Source organism: Peromyscus leucopus, chromosome 5 (assembly GCF_004664715.2).
Source record: "Peromyscus leucopus breed LL Stock chromosome 5, UCI_PerLeu_2.1, whole genome shotgun sequence".
Lineage (NCBI taxonomy): Eukaryota > Metazoa > Chordata > Mammalia > Rodentia > Cricetidae > Peromyscus > Peromyscus leucopus.
The window spans coordinates 22,261,505-22,288,131 of record NC_051067.1 but is presented as its reverse complement, the minus strand read 5'-3'; the positions used below and the strand labels follow the sequence as shown (position 1 = coordinate 22,288,131).

Here is a 26,627-nt window from a genome sequence, read left to right as displayed (position 1 = left end):
TTACATTTTCAGAGGTTTAGTCCATTATCATGGTGTAACATGGTCACATGTAGGCAGACACAGTGCTGGAGTTGAGAACCCTTCATCTTGATAGGCAGTCAACAGGAAGTAATCTGTCTCACTGGGCATGGCCTGAGCATATATGGGACCTCAAAGCCCGTGTCCACAGTGACACATTCCTCTAACAAGACCACATCTACTCCAACAAAGCCACATCTCCTACTAGTACCACTCCCTTTGGGGGCCATTTTCTTTCAAACCACTACAGGGTCTTACTCAGCCGCCCAGGACAGCCTTGAATTCATGATCTTTCTGATTTAGCGTCCAGCATGCTAGAAATACCCGTGTACACTGCTATTCCAGCATGACAATGATTTTTATGGATGTAAATTGTCATCTGGGTTCTCACCATCCCCCCCAAAGGTAAAATGATTGGATGACTCCAAGTTCCTCTTTCCACACCCCTTCTCTATATAGGCCACCAGCAAGTTTACACATACTTCTTCGACCTTTTTTGTCAGAACCAATCCTCCATGGAGGTCAGATAACAACAATAGATTCTGATACACCAGGAATTGTCTATCAGCTTTTTAGAAAACCAAGAGATCTCAAGCAAAGCTCCCTTCATACCCTTTATTAAATGTATGCATCATTCTCTGTCCTTTCTATCTCCCCATGCTATTCTACCACTGATCTCAAAAGAAATAATGATAATGAGAATAATAGAAAGATGACCAGTTCTTAGGTTTCTTCTTCCATGGCTCTTGGAAAATAGTGTGCAGTCATTTCTTCTTCATCCATGGCTTCACTGTGGCACCTGCACAAACAGACACAGAGATACCTCAGACAGGGTTCCCTGATGGGTATTCTGGGAGTGGGTAAACAGTCACTCTGATGGGGCAGTGGGAAGTCAAAAACATTTTTTCTCAAGGAGAGATGAACTCTGAAAAACTGCCACTATTGCTACAAGGACAAGAAGCAACCTAGTCTTCTGCTTTGGAGCTCAGTGTGTGGTTAGCCAGGTATTCAGTGATGCTATTGGTCTATTGGTCTGCACAGCATCCTCCAATCAGCCTCCAATTGCCAGTGCTTTGGGTAAGGACATGTGGAAAGAGGAGCACTGTTCATTTCTAACAGAAGTGTGAACTGGTGTCACCACTGGAAAATCAGTATGGAGGTTCTTCAACAACAACAAAACAGTTCTAATAGAACTACCATATGGCACAGCTACACCATTTCTGGGCATATCCAAAAACGCCGTATTCTACCATAGAAGTGCTAGTTCATCCAGGTTGATTGCTGTGCTAATCAAAAAGCTAGAAAATGGGAGCACTTAGATATTCACCAACAGAGGACTAGATAACAAAATTGTAACACACATATAACAATGGACTATTCAGCCGTCAAAAATATAATAAATGAGATTTGCCAGGAAATTATTCTATTGAGTGATCCATACTCAGAAAGACAAACACAAGTTTGCATATGTAGATCCAAGCTTCTAATTTTTATATACGTGCGCATAAGTGGGTTGTTTGAATGAAGGTATAGGTCTGGAAATCAGAAAAGGGGTTGAGGGGAGGTTTAAGAAAGGAAAGAGGAGCTGGGTGGCGGTGGTGGCGCACGCCTTTAATCCCAGCGCTTGGGAGGCAGAGGCAGGTGGATCTCTGTGAGTTCCAGGACAGCCTGATCTACAGAGCGAGATCCAGGAAAGGCGCAAAACTACACAGAGAAACCCTGTCTCAAAAAAAAAAAAAAAAAAAAAAAAAGGGAAGAGGGTAACAGAACACCTGGGACATGAGAGTAGAAAGTGGGATGCTGGGGTGGGTGACAGACAGGTGGGGAAGAAATGGGGAGAAGGATCAACAAAAATAAATGTATGAAAATGCCACAATGAAACAATGTATTATATGCTAATTCCAAAGCAAACAAACACATACAAAATGCCGGGCTGTATTCATCCTTCAGACTGCCACATCCAACACTTCTATTTTTAAGAAATACACATTGTGGCTGGGAATATAGTTCCTAGGTAGGGTGTGCAAGTCCAGTTCCAGCACTGCTAAAAGTAAAATCAAACAAAGCCACGAAAACCAGTATCTATTACAAATCTTCCACTTGCCTTAGTATTCAGCGTATTCAGAGGCTACAGTGACTGTTTTAGTTTTTTGGGCCTTTTTTTAAAGATTTTATTTATTCTCATTTTATGTGTTTGCCTGAATGCATATCTGTGTACCATGTGTATACAGTGAACTCAGAAGCCAGAACAGTGTGCTGGATTTCCAGTGGCTGGAGTGACAGACAGTTGTGAGTCACCATGTGGATGCTGGGAATTGAACCTGGATCCTCTGGAAGATCAGTTGTTGTTCTTAACCACTGAGCCATCTCTCTAGGGAGGTGACTGGTATCTTGAAGTCCTGCTTGTGGCCTTTCAGTCACCTTGATTTCCTTAAAAAATACTATCTCCTGATCCCAAGATCCTTATGACCACCCTTGCATTCATCCTTCTCATCGGTTCAGATTGTTGCAATCACTTCAGCAAAGCCTAAGTATCTACTGAGCCCTACAGGCTCCATATTACATTCATTCATTCCATTCTTTTTCCATTTTTATGTGAGTCACACCAACTCCAGTAAGTCTTCTCAGGTTTGTTCGTGTTCTCTCTGTCTTTTTCTTCCCCTCTTTCTTTCTCTCTTTCTGAGATAGGGTCTCATGATGTAGCCTTGACTGACCTGGAACATACCCTATAGATCCAGCTGGCCTTGAATTTACAGACAACTGCCTCTTTATGCCCCACTGCTGGGATTAAAGGTGTACACCACCACGCCTGCCCGGTAAGTCTTCTCTATGCTTTAAGTTCAATCACAGCTCCTCCTCTTTACTGCAGTGTGCTTGAGTCCAGTAAGTATCATCTGTCAACTAAATAGCAAGCTGCTTCCTTCACAGTCAAAGGCTTGATCAATATACATTTCTCAAATATGTTTGCTCTGCACTTACTCACAGGACTTCTAACATTCTCTCTACCCATGTGCTTTCCAAGCCTCACCTCTTACATACGACTGTAACCATAACCTCTCTCCTCAGGGCCAGTGCAGAGTACCAAGACTCAGAGTAAAACAGAAATGATGGTTTAGGGGCTGTTTGAAGAGGAGGGTACCTCCTTCTTCTACATCAGAGTCTCCTCCATCCAAACTTAAGGATCCAGGTGGGATGTTAGGAAATGTCTACCTACCCACTGCACTGGCATGGGTGTGATTTGAGTTAACTCCAAGTCTCCACTGTGATTAATCTTGGCTCAGGGCGGTCCTGTTGGGAGCTTATGGAACTTTTGAGAGGCAGAGCATAGTGGGAGATTTTTAGGTTGTCAGAGTTAAGGAGAAATTCTCATAGGACTGGTAGTTGCCTTGGCTTTGATCCCATTTATTACTCTCTTTATAGTGTGAGATGTATTAACCTACTTGATCTTTAAAAAGCACTCTGACCTTAACCTATATGCTACTTTCACCTGAAGCCAAATCAATAGAAACCCCGCCCCCCCCCCAAAAAAAAACCCTGTAAGGTACATACAGAGCTTTCTGCTTGTTGACATTACCTCTCTTAGGTGTTTTACTGCAGCAATGAGAAGCTGGCTAATATGCCCACCAACACGGAGAAGTCACCTTCCCACACAATTCTGTGTGTGGAGATTCGAATCACTTTATTCTGTAGAGAATTACATGCTTTGAATTCCTCAGAAATGGTGTTTTTCTTTTTGCTTCTAGCATACAGAGGCATGAGATGGATCTTTAGTTTTGCATTCTCCCAGAGCTGAGCAATTTCCACGCTCCCTTGTGTCTTCAAAATTTATCTCTGACCATGTTTCTATATTGCATGGAAACACTGCCAACTTATTAATAGGTCATCTATCTTATATAAATGACATTTACAAAGTGGATTTCAAACTCTGAGTGGGAAATAATGTTGTTTACTAGAGTACTTTTTGATTGAAGGGAATGCTTCACAGTGGGAAGCCTGCTGGTTGGCAGTCAGTGAGATCCACCCTGACTTCTCCAGTCTTCTCATCCTTTCATATATGTCAAAGGCTAGAGAGAGAGTTTCAGACAAATATGCAATATTCATCTGTTGGTGTGGCAAAGAAAATCCTTTTATCTGCACAGATATCGTGCATATCTTTATAACTCCAGTAGTCAGAACACAAGACAAATTTTTTTTAAAATGGGCTCCTAGGTATCTGAGATGTTGAATTGAAATTGTGAAGAACATTTTCTGGTTTCAGTGAACCGCCTTGGAGAAGCACAATGCAAGATGACTCTCTCGGTGATCTTGGCTGCTTTAGATGGCCTGCTTTGATATGCACCTCTTTCTTCAACAGCTCTTCAGTGGGTCCACCGCACCTCCACCTGCCTAGACACCAACTCCTGACCAAATGTCCTAATTTACAACCACTGGAGATACCCTCATGACAGCTATTTCCAGAAAAATCTTTGTAAGAATTTTCTCTTCCTGCCTAGAGAGAAAGGCCCATTGACCCCCTTTAAACTGTTTGCTCTGATTGAGTCATGGGGAAAACATGCAGAAATGGATGTTCAAAAATGGCTAATAACCCTTAAGAAGCTCAAGGCCTCCTACAAAGACAAAACCCTAAAGCTCTAGCAAAGTCAGTAATGCTAAAGTGATAAGTCTGACATTTAACAGATAGAGGAAGAGCCATGGGACAACTGGAAAGGACATTGAGTCCAACCTGGGCAGATGAGGGCAGCCACCCTAGAGGAGATAAGCTGAAGTAAGTGAGTGAATGTGAGCCAGGCAAAGGCTGGTGATAGAGTAGGGGTATAAACCCATGGGGGCCGGAAGGAGGGAAAGGAAGGAAGTGTGGCCAAGGATGAGAGAACACCAAGATAGTTACTGAGTCCCAAAGAGTCTGTGTGCTTTAAGGCTGGGGCTTTCTTCTGGAAGCTGGAGGAGGGAGGACCACAATCCTGTTAGGAGAGAGGATGGTGGAGGTTCACACAGACAGTCCTGTGGCAGTTCAATCATTTAAAAGCCTTCACTGCCATTGGAATTTTGAGGGGTCTAGTTTCTCTTCTAATACTTTCCCCTGCTTTGAGGCAGTAGCTTGGGCTGGCCCTCGAGCTTGTGATTGATCTTCCGGCCTTAGTCTCTCAGCCTCTCAAGAGGGAACCTTATAGGTGAGTGTCAACTATGGCCCGCCCTCACTACATTTTCTCCCTTATCTTTTGGTTCTTTGCAATGAATGATAATTTGTTCAGGATGCAACTCTTTATTCTATTCTGATGCAATGTAAGACCTTTCACCTGTTTCTTTGTTTTTCTCACAAATGCAGAGCTAGAGGAGAGGCACATTGTTCTCTGTACTAATCCCCATCTTGTACATCATGTGCATGTTCTTGGAAAGTGAGAGCCTGTATGTTGATATTCGCTATAAGAAAAATTGGACACAATGCTTGGCAGTAAAGGATATTAGGGGCTTGCTGCTATGGGGATTTGAAGGATAATAAATACAGTAATATTTTATTTTATTAAAAATGCATTTATTATCCCAGGACTCCAGAGGCAGAGAGATCTCTGTGAGTTTGAGGCCAGCCTGGTCTACACAGCTAGTTCTAGGACAACCAAGGCTACACAAAGAAACCCCGTCTCTGAAAATGCATTTGTTCTTTTTATTTATGTGCATGTGTGTCTGTCTGTCCGTGTGACTTTATGTGCACCATGTGTGCAAGTGCTCTCAGAGCCCAGGGGTGTGCGAGTCCCTAGAATTCAGGGGTGATGTTTCATGTTTTAATTCAAGGTGTTTAACATTCACTCTTGTAAAGAAACAATTTAAAACATCAATCATCTTCCAACTCAATACAACTGATTTAAAAACCTACTGTTCTTGATAATCTCTAAGTAATTGGGTTTTCTTTATCTGTATTTCTATCCATCAGATTCCAAATGTCCTCTCTTCCATCTCCTTACTTCCTCCCTCCTGTTTCTTTTTCAGAATTACTGATCTTTGAAAATCATCAGAAATCTTTACCCAGAAATTCAAGGAGCCCCAAATTGCTAGAATTAGATGCCTATACATATGAAATCCCAAACCCCACCTGTCAGTGATTTCCCTATGAATTGGAATTCTGGGTTTGAAATACTGGTTTTAGGAGCTTGCTTTTATTTCTGCATTTGAGTTAGTTTTGTTTCTTGTTTGTAGCATCTCATTTTAAATGTTTACTTTCATAGAAAACACTCCCTTTAAGTCCCTTTCTGAACAGAAATGGAAGAGGAGTGGATGTGGAGGCAGAAAGGAGGTGGGGGAGGGAATGGGAGGAGAGGAGAGAGGGGAAAGTGTGGTCAGGATGTAAAATAAATAAATTAAAAACCAAACAAAAACAAACTAAATCTCCCCAAAGAAGCAAATGCACAGATCCAAGTTGAACATCTTTTTCCGTGCTCTCAGCATCCCTTCGAAGTAGCTCTGGCTGGGCCCCTGGAAACTGCCTGCTCTTTGTACCCACAAGCTTATGCCTCTCATGGAGGCAGAGAATGGGAAATGCCATTTCTGTTTGATGGCCCAGAACTGCTGGTAGCTGAATGGTTGGGGGTGGTGACTACAGCTGATTTCTTCACTTTGTTATATACAAAACCACAGTGAATTCCTGCATGTCTTCTTGCAGAATTAAAACATAAACTATCACCGCCCTCCCCCAAATTCCAGGGATGTTGCACCAAAATTATCCTGGGATATCTTTACTCCCCTTAATAGCTATTTGTTGTCTACCTCTGTATCTGGCCTACCATCCCTTTAGACTGTCACATAAAACCTTTGGAATGTGATCTCTAAAATATATAAAGAACTCAAGTAACTAGACATCAAAATATCAAATAATCCAATTTAAAAATGGGGTATATATCTAAACAGAGAATTCTCAACAGAAGAATCTCAAATGGCCGAAAGACATTTAAGGAAGTGTTCAACATCCTTAGCCATCAGGGAAATGCAAATCAAAACAACTCTGAGATACTGTCTTCTGCCTGTCAGAATGGCTAAGATCAAAAACACTGATGACAGCTTATGTTGGAGAGGATGGGGAAAAAGGGGAACACTTCTCCACTGTTGGTGGGAGTGCAAACTTGTATAGCCACCCTGGAAATCAGTGGGGGTGTTTCTCAGAACATTGGGAATGAACCTACCTTAAGAACCAGCAATACCACTCTTGGGCATATACCCAAAAGATGCTCAACCACACCACAAGGACATTTGCTCAACTATGTTCATAGCAGCATTTTTTTATAATAGCCAGAACCTGGAAACAACCTAGATGCCCTTCAACAAAAGAATGGATAAAGAAAATGTGGTATGTTTATGCAATGGAGTATTACACAGCAGTAAAAACCAATGTCATCATGAAATTTGTAGGCAAATGGATGAAACTAGAAAAAAATTCATCCTGAATGAGGTAACTCAGACCCAGAAAGACAAACATGGTATGTATACACTTATAAGTGGATATTAGATGTAAAGCAAAGGATAACCAGGCTACAATCCACAACCCCAGAGAAGCTAGGTAAAGAGGAGGATCGTAAGAGGAACACACATGGATCACCCCAAGAAGGGGAAAGGGTAAACTGGGAGGGGGTGTAGAGGGAAGGGAATGGGGGGTGGAAACATGAGGGTTCGAGATAGCCAAGTTGGGGGAGGGATGGAGAGGAAGAGCAATGAAACCGATATCTTTACAGAGTGAAACATTAAGGGTTTAGGGAGAAATCTGGAGCTAGGGAAATCCCCAGGAACTCACAAGGATGTCACCAGCTAAGACTCATAGTGGTGGAGAGGGTGCTCGAACTGGGCCTCCCTTGTACTCAGATTGGTGTCTACCCTAATTGTCATCTTAGAACCTACATCCAGTGACTGATGGAAGCAGATGCAGACACCCATAGCCAAGCACTTGGCCGAGCTCCTATAGTTCAGTTGAAGAGATAGAGGAGGGACTATAGGAGCAAGGGTGGGGTGGTTAGGATCATGATTGGAAAAACCAGAGAGATAGCTGGCCCAAGCTAGTGGGAGCTCATGGACTCTGGACTGACAGCTGGGGAGCCTGCATGAACCCAATTAGGCCCTCTGAATGTGGGTGACAGTTGTGTGGCTTGATGTGTTTGTGAATCCCCTGGCAATGGGACTTTTCCCAGGTACATGAACTGGTTTTTTAGAGTCCATTTCCTATGGTGTGATGCCTTACTCAGCAGTGATGCTGGGCGGAGGGGCTTGGTCCTACCCCAACTTTGGTATGCCAGACTGTGTTGACTACCCAAGAGAGGCCTTACCCCCTATGAGGAGGGGATGGGGGTGGGATGGGGGGATGTGGGGGAAAGCAGGAGAAGGGGAGGGGGAGAAAATAGGGGTTAGTATGTAAAATGAAAAATAATTTTAAATTTAAAAAAAATAAAAAAAGCAACCGTTAGAATGGATTAACTTGACAGACTCCTGACTTCCACTATCCTCCAGACTAAGATTCATCAGATAATATCTGAAACCTAGAGCAGAGTTTTTCCCATTTTGCTGTAGCCCATGGGCCCACCTACCTGTTGTCCCCATCTATACATCAATGTTTGGTTTAATGCATTGATTTGTTATTGTCCTTTGTTCTGTGACTGTGTAAGTTCATATCTCTTCTTCAGTAGAGGAGGAGGATGTTATCTAGAGCAACATGAGTCCATGTTTACTGGGCCATGCTTACTCACATTTAGCTCAGAATAAGCTATCTCTTACAGTTTAGAATAAGAGCCACATTTTTCTAGGATGAAAGGAACTCATACTTTAAGAGTTCCTATCCCTCAAGCCCTCACTGGGGTGAGTGAAGACCCTTATAGGATTCTCCCCCTCATGTCTGAGGTGGTAACATCTTGTTCTTTGGGTCCTAAAATTTCAAAAGACGATTTGGTCTTGGAGTTAAATGAGATATTATTTGACAGAAGAGAAGAGACCCTTGGAGTTCTCCAAGGCAATGCCAACTTGCATCTGGCTTTTCTTCTTCCAGCATTCATACAACCTACTTGAGCTCTATGAACAAAGGTACCTAGCAGTGTGGTCTTCTGGTTTGGACTAAGTTTTCCATTGGGGGCTGGAGGGATAGCTCAGCCATTAAAGGCTAGGCTTAAAACCAAAAATATAAGTTTTCCTTTGGTTTGGGTGGAGAGTGGAGACGGAATAAGAAAAAGTATCTCTGTGGACTATGGACAAGAGGGAAGCACTGACCCCACTTCCAGTGATTGATCTTCTCTCCAAGAAGGTAGATGCCGGCATTCAGGATGTAAGCAGCTGAGAAGAAGATGATAATACCCAGTGGGCTGAGGTAGGCAAACACAGGGTACACCCAGTTTCCGGTCTGAGAGTAGCGCCACAGGATCCTGCATAAACAAGAAGTCAAAATGATATTAGCAGCCAGTAAGCTATTTTCACCTTGGGTTCAGTGGGACACGGGAACAGCAGGTGAAAACCAGCCCCAGGCGAGCGTTTGTCAACATGTGAAGTATTCCCACATATCTACAGGAGGGAGTCGGTTGTCTCCTAGTGCTGTTACTTGTTTTAATAAAACATCTCTTTTCATGGAATGAGTTGGCCTTTTCCTTAACTAGTACTTTGTGATCCATCTCGGTGGAAGGATAGAGGCCCACAACACATTATCAGCCAAGGAGGGTATGTGAGCACATGGCGGAATTATTGCTTTCTTTGAGATGGACAGCTGACTGAGGCATTGGACCTGTGACGATGGTGTCAGTTTTGTTGCCTGCAGCTCAAGTGGGACGTGTGCAGCTGTTGGTGTTGGTACCTAAGAGGACAGGGCAGCTTCTCTCAGCTCTCCAAGTCTTGTTGACCCAGGAGGGGTCGAGATGGATTGTTCTAAAACAGGATGCCTGGAGACTGTCTGTTACCCCTGACTTCAGCTCACAGGAATCCTTAGGGGTCCAGCACTAGGTAGGAATGGATGGGTTGGTAGAGAGGCTCAGAACTTACTCATGTGAGGATAGACGATAAGTTGTTTCTGTGAGCCAAAGGAAAGAAGAGGAATGCTGGGAGAGAAGCCATGACGTCTAAGTGAGGACTAAAAATGCAGTACGCTGGAAGCCAACTGCACCGAGGATGCCAAAGTCTGAAATAACTTAAAACACAGAGTATGTGTGAAGGGATGATGTCGCTTTGCTGCAGCTTACAATTGTTAAGTGCATGGAATCTGGAAGAGGATTCTGTGACTTAAATGTTCAGTCTGCCACCTATTAGCTGCATCACCTCCAGCAACTTATTAACTCTGCTGGTGCAGACCAGGGATCCAAATAGCATGCACCTCATCGGGATGCTGCAAGAATGACTAGAATGAAATATGTGTTTGTAACCCATGTATTTCATGTGTAAGATGCATGAGACCATGCTTGGCATGTGTGAGTTTGACGGGAGGAGTTCCTAAGCAGTCATGGACAGCGCAGCAGGGTTCTTTTGTAAGAGGGAAGATAGACCAGGCCTGAGAAACAGCATTCCAACATGGCTGTCTATCAGAGGAGTGCAGAAAAGCGAGGCTTTGTTCTTAATTAAGCTTTCAAAAACCTGAATGGAATCTCTGTCATTTCAAATACATTCAGTTTGTTAAGTGTTTTGTGGACAAGGGCTAATATTTGGGGCCAGGACTAGGGTGGGGCAACAGGGAGCTGAAGTGTGGAATTTACAGGCTCATCTCTATGCATTAAAGGATACTGTCAACTGTTGCAGGATATTTGATTATACTGTGAGCCCCGAGATTGTGTTATTTACTAAAAAAAAAAACAACAAAACACAACCTGTTTCTAGTTGTGGTATGGTTCAGTCCTAGCACTCACCTTTAATCCAGGAGCTTTCTGCTTGAATATTGTAAACAGGATTAAATAAAGTCAACCCTTAGGTCAAGAGGTGGAGCAAGCAACCAGTCGGACAGGAAAAAAAAATCAGAGAGTAAGAGGGAGTCAGGAGGGTGGACAGAGGGATGCACAGGAAGTAGAAGGGAGGGACATTCAGTTTGAAGAGTTTTGTTTGAGCTGGTGTAGAAGAAAACTCTTTCTGGGACATCAGAGGAGGAAGAAGGTCAGCTGGGTGCTTTCTCTGCCTCTCTGGGCTAGCAGGTTTCCATGCCAGCCATCTGGCTCCTGAGTTTTTATTGGTAAAATCAAATGATTGAGAGTTAGTTGAAAACAGTCAACAGTTTAGAAGGGCTGTCTACAGGATGCAGAGAAATATGTGCAAATCATATGTATATTAATAAGCTAACACAGAGAATATGTAAATAATTTGCCTAATTCAAAAACACTCCCAAACAATCCAATTAGAAACAGACAGGTGACTTGATAGACATTCCACAAAGAACATAAACAAGTAATATGTCAGATGTCACATCTGGAGATTGCAGATCAAAGTCACGAGCTATCACATCATTACACAGAAGGGCTACCATTAAAACCCGAAACAAACCACAGAACATATGTGTTTGTGAGGATATGGAGAAACTGGATTCTTTCTACGCCATCAGCTAAGAAAACTGTAAGACGGGTTATCATCTGCCTCATATACTCATTACACTGGAGAACATGCTCTGAGACTTGAAATCAGAGACCCAAAGATATCCATACATTGGAGTTTATAGACCAAAGGTGGGAACAGCCCAAGAGGTCATTGGTGGGTGAATGGAGGAGTAAAACATGGCGTTAAAAGGAGAAGCATTTGAACGTAGGTCACAACATAGGTGTGAACCTTGAAGGCGCTGCGGTGGGAAAAGGTCACACGCAATTCCATTTGTAGGAGGAGGCATCAGATTCAGACAGGAAGGTTGATGGTGAGTGTGAGAGGTGGGCAGAGAAGGGATGTGGAAGTGTTGTTTATTGGTTTCAGAGTTCTGGATAGGGGATGCAGGTCATAGCTGTATAATGTGAATGTACTCAACGGCACTGAAGTACACACTTCAAGTGGGAAAAATGGTTGATTTTATACTATGTTCCCTTTGTCACAATTAAAATCAACTTAGGACACTATGCTAGCTAGCTTAATTTAAACTTGACACCGTCCAGAGTCATTTTGAAGAGGGAACCTCAATTGTGACAATCCTCCACTAATTTGGTTTTTAGGCAAGCCTGTGGTACATTTCTTGATTGATGACTGATGTGGTCAAGCCTAGCTCATTGTGAATGATGCAGGTGGTCTTGGATTCTACACAAAGCAGGCTGAGAAAACCATGGGGAGCAATTCAGTAACAGTCCCCCATGGCTTCCGCTTCACTTCCCACCTTCAGGTTCCTGTCCGGTCTGACTTCCTGCCCTGACTTTCCTGAGTGACAGAGTGTGACTTGGGAGTTGTAAGCTGAAATAAACCCTTTCTGCACCCTCACTTTGGCCTTGGTGTTTTCTTAAAGCAACAGAAATCCCAAGACAGACAGCATCAGTCTTGAGGTCATGTAAGTGTATATGACCAAGTTCATTGCTTGTTTCCTAGGCCTGCCTTGCTAGGATATTTGTTCTCCCTGCTACATGGATGATGGGATGACTGTAACAATGATATCATTCATTATAATAAATACAAGGATGAAGATGTGCGTAGCAGAGATGCATTACAGAAGGCTTTTCATGGTGTTTCCTGCCGCATGGTTGTTTCTTAGAACAGACCAGAGTAGGAACAAGGGGCAGAAATATCCCCAAGCAGGTAGGAATGGATCCCTGAGCACACTCTAATAGACCGTATTAATCAGTTCACATGGTTTGCTTTAGATACATGAAATTAGGGCTTCCTAACTCCCATGTCCTTTTGTGTAAGGTAGTCCACAAGCGAGGACACTTCCCTAGGGACGTGAAAAGTTTCCATTAACTTCACCTCTCTCCCCGTCCAGCATAGGGCATAAGACGGAAAGATCTTGACATCAGCAAACCGATGGTGCGCTTTCACGGAAAACAAGCCAGAGAACGGATAGCTGTTGGGTGGCAGTAGAAAAAGCAGAAGGAACCCAGGGGAGTCCGAGGCAAGCATGCAGTAATTGTTAGAGGGCATTCGGCAGGGGGTGAGGAAGGAGAGTGAGTCACTGTGGCCGCTGGAATCCCTTCTCTGTGGTTTGCCCGAATACAGCGAGGAAAGAAGGGAGTAGGAAGAGTACACCTTCCTGCACCTCACCTGTTTCCTGAATGGACTGAGTTTTGGAACTCATCCACATCACCCTGATACACCTTCCGTGGGTGTGAGGCTTCCCCCTTGTTAAAGGCCCTGGGGATTCTTGTCTGCCCGATCTCAGCTGTTGGCTACCTCAGCTGTCCTCCTGCCCCATGTGATCATTAAAACAAGAGAACTTGGACTCCAGAAATCTTCTCTCATCTGAGGGATCAGCTACCTGTAACCCCTTCACCCATCTTCATTCAGAAAGCATGCAGTGAATTTCCTCTAGGTGGGTGGGTGTCAACCTTCACTGTAGAGAGAAACTGCTGTGTGGGGTGTTTGGGGTGATTTCCTAATGTATAAACCCTAAACAAATCGAACTAGTGATAATTTTTTTGCGGGAGGAGGGGGTGTTAAGACAGCGTTTCTCTGTGTAGACCTGGCCATCTTGGAATTTGATCTGTAGACTAGTCTCGTCTTGAACTGAGAGATCTGCCTGCCTCTACCTCCTGAGTGCGGGGGTTTAAAGGCATGCATCATCATCAACAGGCCAGCATTAGATTTTAATAGAACCTGAATATGGGATTTTAAACTGGCTATTAAGAAAACTATATTTGCCAGGTGGCGGCGGCGGCGGCGGCGGCGGCGGCGGCGGCGGCGCACGCCTTTAATCCCAGCACTCGGGAGGCAGAAGCAGGCGGGTTTCTGTGAGTTCGAGGCCAGCCTGGTCTACAAAGCAAGGTCCAGGACAGGCTCCAAAGCTACATAGAGAAACCCTGTCTCAAAAACAAAACAAAACACTATACTCTAAACTACTTCTTTCATAATTCATCCTCATCTCTATTTGTGAAGCCACGATCTTTCCTGGCCACTATCTGAAAATTCTTAAAAGTATCCTTAATGTGTTCTTTACATTACCCATTACATGCCAATGAATTCATAAACCTAATCCATTTCTTCAACGATATATTTCTGGTAGATTCTTCATTTCAAAAGAATCTGGTGCCTTCTTTACTGTGTTGTATTTCTAGTTTCTGTTACAAGCACTATAATTACTTTTTAATTTGTACCCCCAGAAGCCCACCCCTAAATGCTGGTAATAGAGGTGCATTGTGTGACATCCTGATAGTTATTTTCATACATCAGCATGATGACTGGTGAGTACCACTGTAGAAAATGGGGCTGGGATTCTAACTCTTGCTAAGATTTGAGTTTACAAACCATGTTGTGGGAGAATTTTTCACACTGTCACTCCGCTGTGCAAATAAAGCTAACTTGAATCAAGGATGGAGTCAGTGATTGGCCGACCAGGATTAACCATAGAGATGTTGGAAGACTGAGAAAGTTGGATAGAGAGGGACAGGAAGAGAGAAGGAGGGGCTGACAGGATTTATGGGGCTTTTCAGATTGGGGGTGGGTAAGTGGTGAGTAGAGTCAACTTATCATCCCTCCCCGTTCCTTGGATTTATCAGGTTTTGAATCTCAATTTCTGACTCACTAGTTTTTATTAATACTAGAACAATTCTGGTAAACGCTATAAAACTGGGTTTGACTGTGCTGGTTCAAGATGGAGGTTACATTTCAGAAATAGCAAACAGTGGCTCTTGGAAAGATTTTACCATGATGCAATAATTGGAAAAGGAGAGAATTTTAAGTGTGGGTATGGCCATCTGATCTGAACTCAGCTTGGTTCAGCTCTTAGCAACATGTAATATTCTTGGAATATGATTTATAATTGTGTGCGTGAGGAATGGGCTTAAATACTGTTACTCTTGAGGAATGTGGTAGTTAATGCTGACTGTTAACCTTATAAAACTGGAATCATTCAGGAGACAAGCCCCTGCACATACTTGTGATGAATTATTCTGATTTGGTTAGCCTCTTGGGCATGACTAGAGGGATTGTCTTGATTAGGTTGACTGAGGTGGGGAGACCTGCCCTGAAAGTGAGTGGTACCATTCAGTAGTCTGGGACCCTGGGACTATACAGAAAGGAGAAATTTGGTTGACTCACAAGCATTTAACACTCTCCGCTTGCTGACTGTGGACGCAGTCAGGGTGAACAGCTTGTTGCTGCTCTAACTCTGCGTGGTCTTTGGGGTCTCAGACCCTAACGAGTTCCTTTCATGATACCTTCTTACTGCTGTCCTTCCTTCTCCGTGTTCTTGCAGCTTCTTGTGCTTTGATTACATCTTCTCACTTCCCAGCCCAGGCTCCTACAGTCTGTATGCTCAGCTCTTTTCCCCTTATTAAATAGCAGTCCCCTGCAGGCTGGAGCCTGGCCTTATATGATCTCACTTTTCCTAGCAGAACCAGCTCTGTATTAGGGGAAACCTGTTCAAATCCCCTTTTTGAAATGGAACAAGGCCAGCAGCAGGAACATTCCTTGCTCCACCCATCACCACTGCCACAGACAGACTGAGGCGAGGTGTCTCGGGGGTGAGAGGGCAGGGAGGTGTAAGCAAGACACCAGATTCCTAGGGGACAGAAGCTTTCCAAAGGAAAGGAACCGTTTTAGTCATCACTGCTCTGCAGGGCTTTGTTTTCCCTCTGCAGGGCCAAACCTCCAATTTTGCTACCTAAAAAGTAGCAGAAAGTGAACAGCACAGGGGAGGCAGTCCCCAGGGGTTCAGGCAGCTATTTTTAGGCCATTGTTCCAGTGGTTTTATCAGAACGATGTCTCTGGTGCAGAGTTAGCCGCAGCTCCTTACAGACTCCTGTTTGTTTCTCATGCTCCCTGGGGCCCAGCCGGCTTTCAGGACCTCGTTCTTGCTTTGTTGTCTCCCTATCTGCCCATTGCCATCAGCACACCCTGAGAGCTGACCTAGAGCCCTTCTCCATGGGCGTCGACCACTAGGGAACTTCCTATGATCATGTGTGCTCATGAGGGTGCATTTTGTTTAACAGGGCAGGGCTAGAGGGCAGCAAAGGATCTCATGCCCTCTTACTGGGGGCTGGACTGAACTATGGAAGTGTCTACTCTGGGACAACAAAATGCCCTCAGGTATACTTGTATTCCATTTATTTCAGTACAAAGCTGACTCTAAAGCCACCTTAAATTGGGGTCTCTTGTTAGTTCTTTCTCCATAGTGTATACAAGGCCAAGAGCCTGCTCAGCTCCCAGTGTGTACAAAACCACCATGCTGGAGGCTGGCTGAGTAGGTGGGCATAAAGCTCACCTTAGTCTCAGCACTTTCAAATCTTTCCTTAGGTTTTGTTCTTGTTCCTTCCCAGCTAGATCCCCCTGCCTCATGACCTCGAGCATGGCATCTAAGTCCTCGGAACCCTAATGTTCAGAGGCCGGCCAATAAATAAGTTACCATCCTCTGTTTGTGGTGTTTGAACATTGACTGACACTGACTCTCCTGAGTTTCTACTTCTCTTCTTCCTTAGTCCCATTTCCACATTCCAGCCACGGTTGCCTTACCTACCTCTGTACTTAACTCACCGTACTTACCGACTCTGTAACCCTGCTTAAGTCTTTTTTAAACCAGGAAAACACTCCATTTGTAAATGCAAGTTCACTGAGCTGTACTCATGACCTAACTTTTCCCTATCCTCCAATTCAGCTTTGCGCTTGCCTCCTTTGGTGCTCCAGGGCAGCGGTTCCCTCAGCCTGACAGTCTTTTCTCTCATTTCTTCTGAGTTCTTACTCTTTCTCCAGATCTCAGCTGAAATGATTCTTCCCTTTAGAAGCCAACCCTGACCATCAGCTGCAGCGCCCTGGTCACCCTACCACCAGTTTAACCACTGTAACTTCCTTGTCCTGTGTCCCTTCTCATTCCCAGATAGTCTCTAAGAGCCATGGGCTTCTTGTAACCTCCCCGTGTCCTCAGTATCTGCATCATACAATATGGCTTCAGGATCTTCCTTAGTACAATGGTCCTGGTGTTGACTAAAAGGGGTTCCCAACTAGAGCTTTGTGTTCTTAAAGTATCCCTTTGTTAAACTTCAAAGACCCCAAAGTGTGGAGAACAGTACAGAACACTTAATTCTCAGAGAAATTATATTATACAAGAACTTTCTTTAAGAGAAAAGCAAGAAAGACCTTAGCACTTGGGGTGGGCTGGGGGAGGAGGCAATGAGGAAGGGTAGGGAGAAGATGGGAAGATTACAGGAAGGAAAGAAGGGTCATGGAATTCTGGGTACCAAACTGTTAACTTATATGAAAAATGTGCTGCTGAAGGCCCTGAGATGTCCTGTCCTGTCTTAGTGTTTCTATTGCTAGATACTATGACCACAACAACTCTTATAAAGGAAAACATTTAATTGGGTGACTTACAGTTTCAGAGGTTTAGTCCCTTATCATCATGGCAGATGTAGTGGCATGCAGGCAGACTTGGTGCTGGAAAAGGAGCTGAGAGTTCTACATCTTGCAGGCAACAGGAAGTGAACTAAGATACTGGGCATGGCTTGAGCATATATAAGACCTCAAAACTTACCTCCACAATGACACACTTACTCCAACAAGGCCAAACCTACTCCAACAAAACCACACCTCCAGTAGTGCCATCCTCTATGAACTTATGGGGGGGTCAATTGCATTCAAACCACCACACCTGCCATGTTCTTTGAAATGTTATATTGTGCTTTGCTCTCATTGTTAATAGAGCACTGTACTAAATGGCTTTCCATATAAAGACTGGGGTGGGGTGGGGGGATGATCCAGAAGGCCATGTGTTCTGTATTCAGGTCTTATGCATGGATGGTATGGCCCTTTCAGACATGAAATGGTGTCATATGAGAAGGCTGTGGAAGGCAGGGCTGGGGATATACTCATTGGGAGAATGCTTGCCTACTATGCACGAGGCCTTCAGTTCAATCCCAGTATCATAAAACCGGGCAAGGTAATTGTGGTGATATGAATGAAAATGACTGCTATAGGCTCCTGGGAAATGGCACTGCTAGGAGATGTGGCCTTGTGTGTCACTTGGGGTGGGCTTTGAGGTTTCAGATGCTCAAGCCAGGCCCAGTTTCACTCTCTTCCTCCTGCATGACAATCCAAATATAGGACTCTCAGCTCCTTCTCCAGAACCATGTGTGCCTGTGTGCTGCCATGCTTCCTTCCATAATGATCCTGGACTAAACCTCTGAACCTGTAAGCCAGCCCCAATTAAATGTTTTCTTCAGAGGGATTGCCATGGTCATGGTGTCCCTTTGCAGCAATAGAACCCCTAACAAAGACAGTTATACACTTCTGTAATTCCATCACTTGGGAAGCAGAGATAGGAAGACCCAAAATGAAGATCATTGGGTTATTCTCAGCCATATAGAGAGTTTGAGGCCACCATGAGCTACATAAAACCTTGTCTCAGAATAAACAAACAAGCAAAGAAAAGAAAGAAGCTGTGGAAGGGAACTGGGCTTCCTCAAGTACCAGACAGAGGGGTCATATGCATGCCCTTGATTGCAGACCATTGGGCAGCATTACAAAGAGTGACTGAATGATGAAATCAAGGTCAGTTACTTGATTCATTTCCCATATTCTTCACATCTCTGGCAACTGCCCTCTAGGTGATCATATCTGAGGCCTAAGATGATGCAGGGAATCTGGTTCCACCTGCCAAATGCCTTTTCAGATGGAGTACATATGGATGCTTTGGATCATTCATTCATTCAAATATTCTAATTGAAAATGAAACTGAAGTCAATATATTCTTGGAAACACATGCTGTGTGCTTCTTGACAATTACTTTTCATGAAGGGAGAATAAGGAAGTTGTGGCTTACCGTGTGTGTGTGTGTGTGTGTGTGTGTGTGTGTGTGTGTGTGTGTGTGTCCCCTCTGAATATGAGCTTTTTATGAGAATTAAAATCAAACAATAAGAACCCTTTCCCTCTGGAAATTTAAAGATGGGTTAGATCACCAACTACACCAACAGAAGTACTTAAGTACAATAATGCTATACTTTTATGAATGTTTATGTGCGGCACCAATGGTGAGTTTCAGTTGACCCTTTCTGTGCAATTCTTACCTGATAATGTAGGCAATGTTACAAGTACCCAACAAGGCGAGTCCTAGCTTCTTCGATGGATAGTGGTGTGGTCTGAGAATGGCTTCAACCAGCGAGAAGGGCAATATGGAGGTATGCTATAGAAGAAAATACGACAAACTGTAAGGTGGGGCTCCCTTACTTCTCAAAGTGCACATAATCCCCTTGTCCCTTTCCAGTCTACCCAATTGTACACTACCAGGTTGACCTTTGCAACCCTTGAGTTAGGTCATTCTCCTTGGGTGCCCACGGCCCTCCTGTGGCTCCCAGTCACCTGCTATATTAGTCTAAACTCCTCTGTGGGTTATAAGGCTCTTTGAAATGCACTACCATCCTCTCTGGCCTCGCCTGCTGTGCTCTTCTACACACACACACACACACACACACACACACACACACACACGTGCACACACACCAAGCTTGTATATTCACACACTTTCTCAAATACACTTACACATACACAGGCACATACTTTCCCTTATGTATACATCCACAGATACTTTCTTTTTCCACTTGGACAGGGCAGTGTCCCTCAGAATCCTCTGTACTCAATCCAGAAGCCTCAACGTGCTTCCTCTCCATAAGTGGGCGTCTGTTCCCTCTCTGTGCGTGCATGGATCCATGCTCCTGACAACTAATGCAATCTTCTGTGGTGTTCTCTGTGAATTTTCCCCCTTGCTAATTTCTCTTGATTCTCGGCTGTTATATCTGGTGCCACGTAGTCTCGTACTGAAGCTGTGCACCCATAAGCACGGGTGGGGGGCAAAAAACACATCCCACGCTCTCTGTGTTCCTCCACTGTAGTCATTGCTGAGCTCAGGCCTGCTGGGGATGGCAGGTGCTATGGAGTAGTCATAAGGCTGCTTCTGAAACTCCCTAAGCCCATCTTCCTCCCCATACCTTCCTTCTTTATAACCATCTGCTTTTTCATACCTTTCAAATATTTCAAACCCCATTTCCAAAAACACAGTCAAGGAAGTGCCCCTTTTGGGATGGGGTTGCTGGTTAAAAACTGCTGGGCTTGTTCCCTTCTGGGTTTTGGAAGCTGCTCTAGGTTCAGTCCCTGGCGGTCTATACACAATGCTCCCTTCATTACTGAAGAGATTACAGAGCCCTTCTGTGACTCTGCAGCCTGGTTTACATCGTTCTTTGCAGGCCCTTGCATCCAAAGCCTCCTGATGCTAAGTCCTGGTGGTTATCAGCACCCAAGTCACAGAGTCCTCAGGGTTTGGGAGGGTCTGTGTGCTTGTACCTAGCCTATGAGGCTGGAGCTCAGGTCTCGGGCTCAGGGCACTCCTCAATGTCAATCTCACAAGACTTGTGCTCAGGAGACCCCCACAAGAGTTGGTACCTTCTTTTGTCCCTTACAGCTAGGACCCAATAAGGAGATCACGATGAGCTTCAGGTAACCAGTTTTGTAACATGTGGTAAGAAGCAAATGTTAAGGATAGGGGTGAGAGCATCATGGTCTGGAGTGTCCCAGCCAGGGTCACAAGTGGGTGACACTGAACAGCCGAGCATCCTAAGGGCTTGGGATCCTGTGTTGTAGTAACAAGGCATGGAAGGTAGCAGCATAGTTTTTATGCACTTTGCTTGAAACTGGTCCTGCATGTGCTGACTAGATGGACACACAATGAAGAAAATTCCATATTCTCTCTTGTACTCTGTACCTTTCTATGAGTCTGAGTACAGTTTGCTGCTTTTGTGTGTTCCTCCAATGAAGAAGCATGGTGCTTATGGGCATAACCTTCTGAATGTCACCTTGGGAAAGTAGTTGAAGACCTCTGGGCTGGGGCTACCCTGTTGTCAATTGGGGACAATACGTGATCACTTTTGGTAGACTCACATCACTTAGTCCTAGGTCCTTGGTAGCATCTGGTGACCGACTACCTGCCATGGTTGTTGCTAACATTATTGTGAATTATGGGTGGATTCGGGGTGGAGAAGGTTCTGGGGCATTCATGACTTGGAAGCTTCTGGCCTGTGCTTTCCAAGCAGCTACAGCAGGCATTCAAGAGGATGAGAGCAGAACCATCTTGGGTCATCCTGGGGACTCCCTTCCTTGCCCACCACAGGTACCAAAACTCCCAGACACAACAGATTCTGATTCCTGATTATACTCAGTGACTGATCTCAGTGCTGTCTCTATCTAGAAGCCACCATGGGAGCTAAGGGACATAGGAGCTGTCTGCCCTGCGTAGACACCTGCCTCTCTTCCTTCTGTTGCTCTGCAGCAGTAGGAAGGAAGGACCCTGCTTCTATTAAGAGTCATTAACAGGTCCATTATGCTGGCCATTGAGCTGACAGATTTTATTAACCTCACCCACAACCAGAAGCTCCCTGTTGTCTGCACTAATGATCATTGGGAGCAGAATGCCTGTGGAATAATTCAGTATGTTTGCATTAGGAGTAAATGAGTTCATGGTGATTAATGCTTTTACAACCAACAGCTCGGGATGCATGACTGGCCACCTCTACTAGGTGCCTGCCCTTTGCCAGTGACATTCAATTGGATTTCCAAATGAACCCTCCCTGATGGCTTCTGGGAAATTCACTTCCGTGATACCATTAGTGATGGTCCATAGACGGCAGCTTCTCACCAGTGAGAAGGTCTTTTAAAGTATCACATTTTCTCACAGGGGCTTGCGGCAGGCAGGAGCGAGGCTGGAAGACTGCAGTCTACAGGCTTTGTAAATATTGAGGCACTGAGCAGAGCCAAGCATGATGCAATGAACCTCTCAGCGTTTCAGATGTATCTGCGTTTCACCGCACATTGACATAAATTACATAACCTTTGCCAGAGAGCACATATTTCAAAGAAAAAAAAATGGGGAAAAAAAGAGTTCAATAAGAGAAAAAATCAAATATGCTTTCTGCTTCCAACAAAATCTAATAATTAGGCTGGGATTGACACAAATTAGAACGCTGCCAAAAATTACCGAAAACAGTGACTCATTCTGTATTTCAATTAACAGTTTCTCAGTTTCCCTTAAAAACCGCGAAGCTGACAAAAATTAATTATCTCAGAGGGGGGAAAATATTTCCTTCTGAAGTAAACAAAACATCACAGGCTGGAACAATGGCAAACGTAAACACAGTGGGTGGGGCGAGCTGTCGCTCCTCATCAATGAAGTTGTCACTTGGGTGGCTTCTCTCAGTGTGTCTGTTCAAATATAAGGAAAGTGCTGCTGGCCCTATTCGTCCCTCCTGGTTATGCCTGCCCCCTTATTCTTTCTATAATGCCAACGTCCATCAGAATTACATGTGAACTATTAATTTAGGCACTAGTACGATAATTGCACTTTAGAATCGCTGGGGTTGTGAATAGTGACCATAGAACATTCTTACTAGATTGCAAGAGTTGGCAATGGAAAAAAAATGATGGTTTGCGCTTGCATTCCCGCTTGCTTCCTCTTTGGAGAAAAGCAGCTGTTACCTGGCCCTGCCTATGGACTAACTGTGGATACCTTCTCTGCCTGACTCTCAGGAAGCAATCTTCAGCCAATGCAGTAACTAGCGAAGCCCACAGACGTCTTGGTTTTTGTTTGTTTTGGTTCCGGTCTTACTCTGCAGTGCGGGATCTGTCTTCTAGTATTGCAGTTTTAGCCTGCTCATAGTCACGGAGGCCCCCAAAGACTACAACCACAGGACAGCCAGTCACCTCAGACTCTGGAGGTGCCATGGGGCTTGGGGGAGGACATTCAATTTTCTCTATTGAATAAATACTAGGGTGAGTGTGTATTTTAAAAATCAGATGATAACTTTAAAATGTTTGGTCTTTACTTCTTTTTTTCTGCTTCCTTTCCTTGCCAGGAGCTTTCTCATGTTGAGCTCACTCGATCAAGATTAACCAGCCAACTTTTGTCCTCTCAGATCAGCCTTCAGGCAGTGTCTCCTTTCGACGTCCTTTCTGACCCCAAGCTGATGACATACTGCTGTTTCCTACAGGCCTCCGTGCTCTCAGCATCCCCTCCGTCAAGACAGCGCTTGTATCTAAGAACCCCATCCTGGTGTTGACTTTTCCCAAACATCAGAGCATGTCAGGGAGGGGCCTTCTGCATTAGGTTAGTTGAGAAGGGAGGCGCCATTCCATGGACTAAAGTCTCACACCAAATAAAAATGGGAATGGAGCTGAGCCCTCATATCATGACTCTCTGCTTCCTGACTGTGACTATCATGTGACTCAGGCTCTTGCCATCATGGCTTCCCAGCCTTGGTGGCTAGACTGTCCCTCAACTGTGAGCCAAAATTAATTCTTCCTTCCCAGGTTGCTTTGCTCAGGCATTTGGTTATAGCAATGAGAAAAGTGACTGATACAACTTCTTTTCATGGTGCTAATGGGTGGTGCCTTTCAGACGAACTTTAGTGTGCCATAAGACCTCATTTCTGAACACATAAAGATGGATCTCATGATAAACTAGACTCACCAAAACAAAAGGAACCTGCACACAAGCTCCTTGGGGACAAGCATGACAAAAACATCAATCAAAATTTTAAATGTAAATGCAAGAGATGGAAGAATGGAGGCCAAGTCAACCTTATTGAAGTACTGTTACTCACATGGCTGACAATTACACCCCTGTCCCTTTCCATGCAGTGGCAGCTGTTTGGCTAATCCAATTAGGGCAGAGCCTGGTTTTGTTAACACCCTACAGTCCCCCCAGCTAATAGCTCTTGACTCTTCCTCACTGGCTTTTCATTCAGTTTTTGCCACTAGGGCATCTTGGATTTTAACTCTTGTGCATCTGCTGTTGGCAAGACTCTTCTCCAGCCTCAGTATTCTAGTTTTAAAAGAGGACTATACTTGTAAAACAAAATTCTCTTTTACTTTCTAGGAACTCACTGGCAGGACTCCACTGTAATTACAGAGGCAACGTGAAATTGCCTTGGGCAAGGGGTGGAGGATGGAGGGACCTAAACCATCCAGAGTCAGAGCTACAAGCTCTAGGTTGATTTCCACTATCCACCTAGGTAGGCGCACACAGGCTGCCCACCTGCAAGGACGTCAAAAAGCAACTGTCTCGTTTATGGGAAAGGATCGTCATGGTTTTTCCATGTTACTCCGAAAGGCACTTGGACTGATGAACTAATGCAGGGAGAGATGGACAGATTTACATTAAAGCCAAACCAACCAACCAGCAAGTGCAGAACCAACAGTTCACTGTGGAGTCCCTTCATCGTTATGCTGGAAATTTTCCATAATAAGACACTGAGGGGGTTGAATAGCCTCCAATCATCTGGAAATAAATGATCCTGTGGCGGAAGAGAGAAAGTGTGGGGTATTTATTATATAGATGTGCTTTTGAACGAGTAGCTGGACAACAACTCCTCGAACCTTCTGAAAGCTTTGTCAGCCATCTTCCATTTGTAGACTAGTATCCTTTGGTTTAACCTGGGGTTAACCCAAGCATCGTTCTCCTATCTGGAGAAGATGGCTGGATTTAGAAGAGTTCGGCCTGGAGAAGTAGTGATGATCCGGATTCTATCTAGTCAGAGTCAGCTAAAACAGACATCTGAGGTCCCAGGACTGCATCTTCCTGTCCTTTCCTCTACCCTGTCTGCAACACTGGTTCTTAGAACTATTGACTTATTCCTTCAGACCTTAGATCCAAACTTGATATTCCCTACAGTGCTTAGCTTTTAAATCTCAAGCTTCAACTAGCTGCTGGCTTTTCCCCGTGTGGTGGTTTGAATAAGAAATGTTCCCCATGGACCCATGTATTTGACAGCCTGACCCCCAGCTGGTGGTGCTGTGTAGGGAGGTTACGGGACATTTGGGAAGTAGAGCCTTGCTGGAGGAAGTATGTCACTGGGCATAGGCTTTAAGGTTTCTCAGCCTGCCCCCCTTCCTTCCTTCCTTTCTTCTTTCCTTCCTTCCTTCCTTCCTTCCTTCCTTCTTTCCTTCCTTCCTTCCTTCTTCCTTCCTTCCTTCCTTCCTTCCTCCCTCCCTCCTCCCTCCCTCCTCCCTCCTCCCTCCCTCCCTCCCTTCCTTCCTTCCTTCCCACTTCACTCTCGCTCTGGCTCTGGCTCTCTCCTTGTTTCCAGTGTGTGGAAGGCATGTGAGCTCCCTGCTTACTGGCTCTCAGGCCAGCTTCCTGGCCCTGTGGTTGTGACTTCCTGCCGTGATGGACTGTAATCCATCTGGAACGGTAAGCTAAACTAAATCAAACCTTTTTCTCATCTAAGTTGCTTTTGATCATGACGTTTTGGTCATAGCAACAAAAAAGTTGGGGGTACGCCTATCAGGAGTGTATTTTGCTACATTGTAATATGCAACTCCTAAATAAGTCTACATGACCATTTGCTCTGTCTTGTGGTTTTTTTGTTTTTCTATCTTTTTTTTTTTTTTGTTTTTCTTAGTACTGTTTAGATTTTCTTGTATTTTTTGCCTTTCAGACCATAGAACAAACAGCAAGTGAAGTTCATTAGCTGAAACCATAATAAGACACTGATGAAATAATCATCTGGAAATAAATGATCCTGTGGCGAAGAGAGAAAGTTGGGTATTTATTATATAGATGTGCTTTTGAACGAGTAGCTGGACAACAACTCCTCGAACCTTCTGAAAGCTTTGTCAGCCATCTTCCATTTGTAGACTAGTATCCTTTGGTTTAACCTGGGGTTAACCCAAGCATCTTCTCTATCTGAGAAGATGGCTGGATTTAGAAGAGTTCGGCCTGGAGAAGTAGTGATGATCCGGATTCTATCTAGTCAGAGTCAGCTAAAACAGACATCTGAGGTCCCAGGACTGCATCTTCCTGTCCTTTCCTCTACCCTGTCTGCAACACTGGTTCTTAGAACTATTGACTTATTCCTTCAGACCTTAGATCCAAACTTGATATTCCCTACAGTGCTTAGCTTTTAAATCTCAAGCTTCAACTAGCTGCTGGCTTTTCCCCGTGTGGTGGTTTGAATAAGAAATGTTCCCATGGACCCATGTATTTGACAGCCTGACCCCCAGCTGGTGGTGCTGTGTAGGGAGGTTACGGGACATTTGGAAGTAGAGCCTTGCTGGAGGAAGTATGTCACTGGGCATAGGCTTTAAGGTTTCTCAGCCTGCCCCCCTTCCTTCCTTCCTTTCTTCTTTCCTTCCTTCCTTCCTTCCTTCCTTCCTTCTTTCCTTCCTTCCTTCCTTCCTTCCTTCCTTCCTTCCTTCCTTCCTCCCTCCCTCCCTCCCTCCCTCCCTCCCTCCCTCCCTCCCTCCCTCCCTTCCTTCCTTCCTTCCCACTTCACTCTCGCTCTGGCTCTGGCTCTCTCCTTGTTTCCAGTGTGTGGAAGGCATGTGAGCTCCCTGCTTACTGGCTCTCAGGCCAGCTTCCTGGCCCTGTGGTTGTGACTTCCTGCCGTGATGGACTGTAATCCATCTGGAACGGTAAGCTAAACTAAATCAAACCTTTTTCTCATCTAAGTTGCTTTGATCATGACTTTTGTCATAGCAACAAAAAAGTTGGGGTACGCTATCAGGAGTGTATTTTGCTACATTGT

The 26,627-nt window shown here is 44.5% G+C and overlaps 1 protein-coding gene across 3 annotated transcripts in view; it reads right to left on the bottom strand.

The window, feature by feature from the left end:
- Nucleotides 1–619: 619 nt before the first annotated feature.
- The window catches only part of LOC114692127 (androgen dependent TFPI regulating protein), a 91,449-nt gene continuing 65,441 nt past the window's right edge, over nucleotides 620–26,627 (bottom strand). For 2 of the 3 annotated variants that reach the window (XM_037205775.1, XM_037205776.1), the window contains 4 exons: nucleotides 24,279–24,395; nucleotides 19,125–19,240; nucleotides 9,253–9,404; nucleotides 620–817 (listed from right to left, as the gene is read on the bottom strand). In XM_037205775.1, coding sequence (XP_037061670.1) covers nucleotides 783–817; nucleotides 9,253–9,404; nucleotides 19,125–19,240; nucleotides 24,279–24,395 — 420 coding nt within the window. In that variant the 3' untranslated portion in view covers nucleotides 620–782. The remainder of the gene's footprint in view (nucleotides 818–9,252; nucleotides 9,405–19,124; nucleotides 19,241–24,278; nucleotides 24,396–26,627) is intronic. The other variant, XM_037205777.1, reaches the window with a different exon arrangement.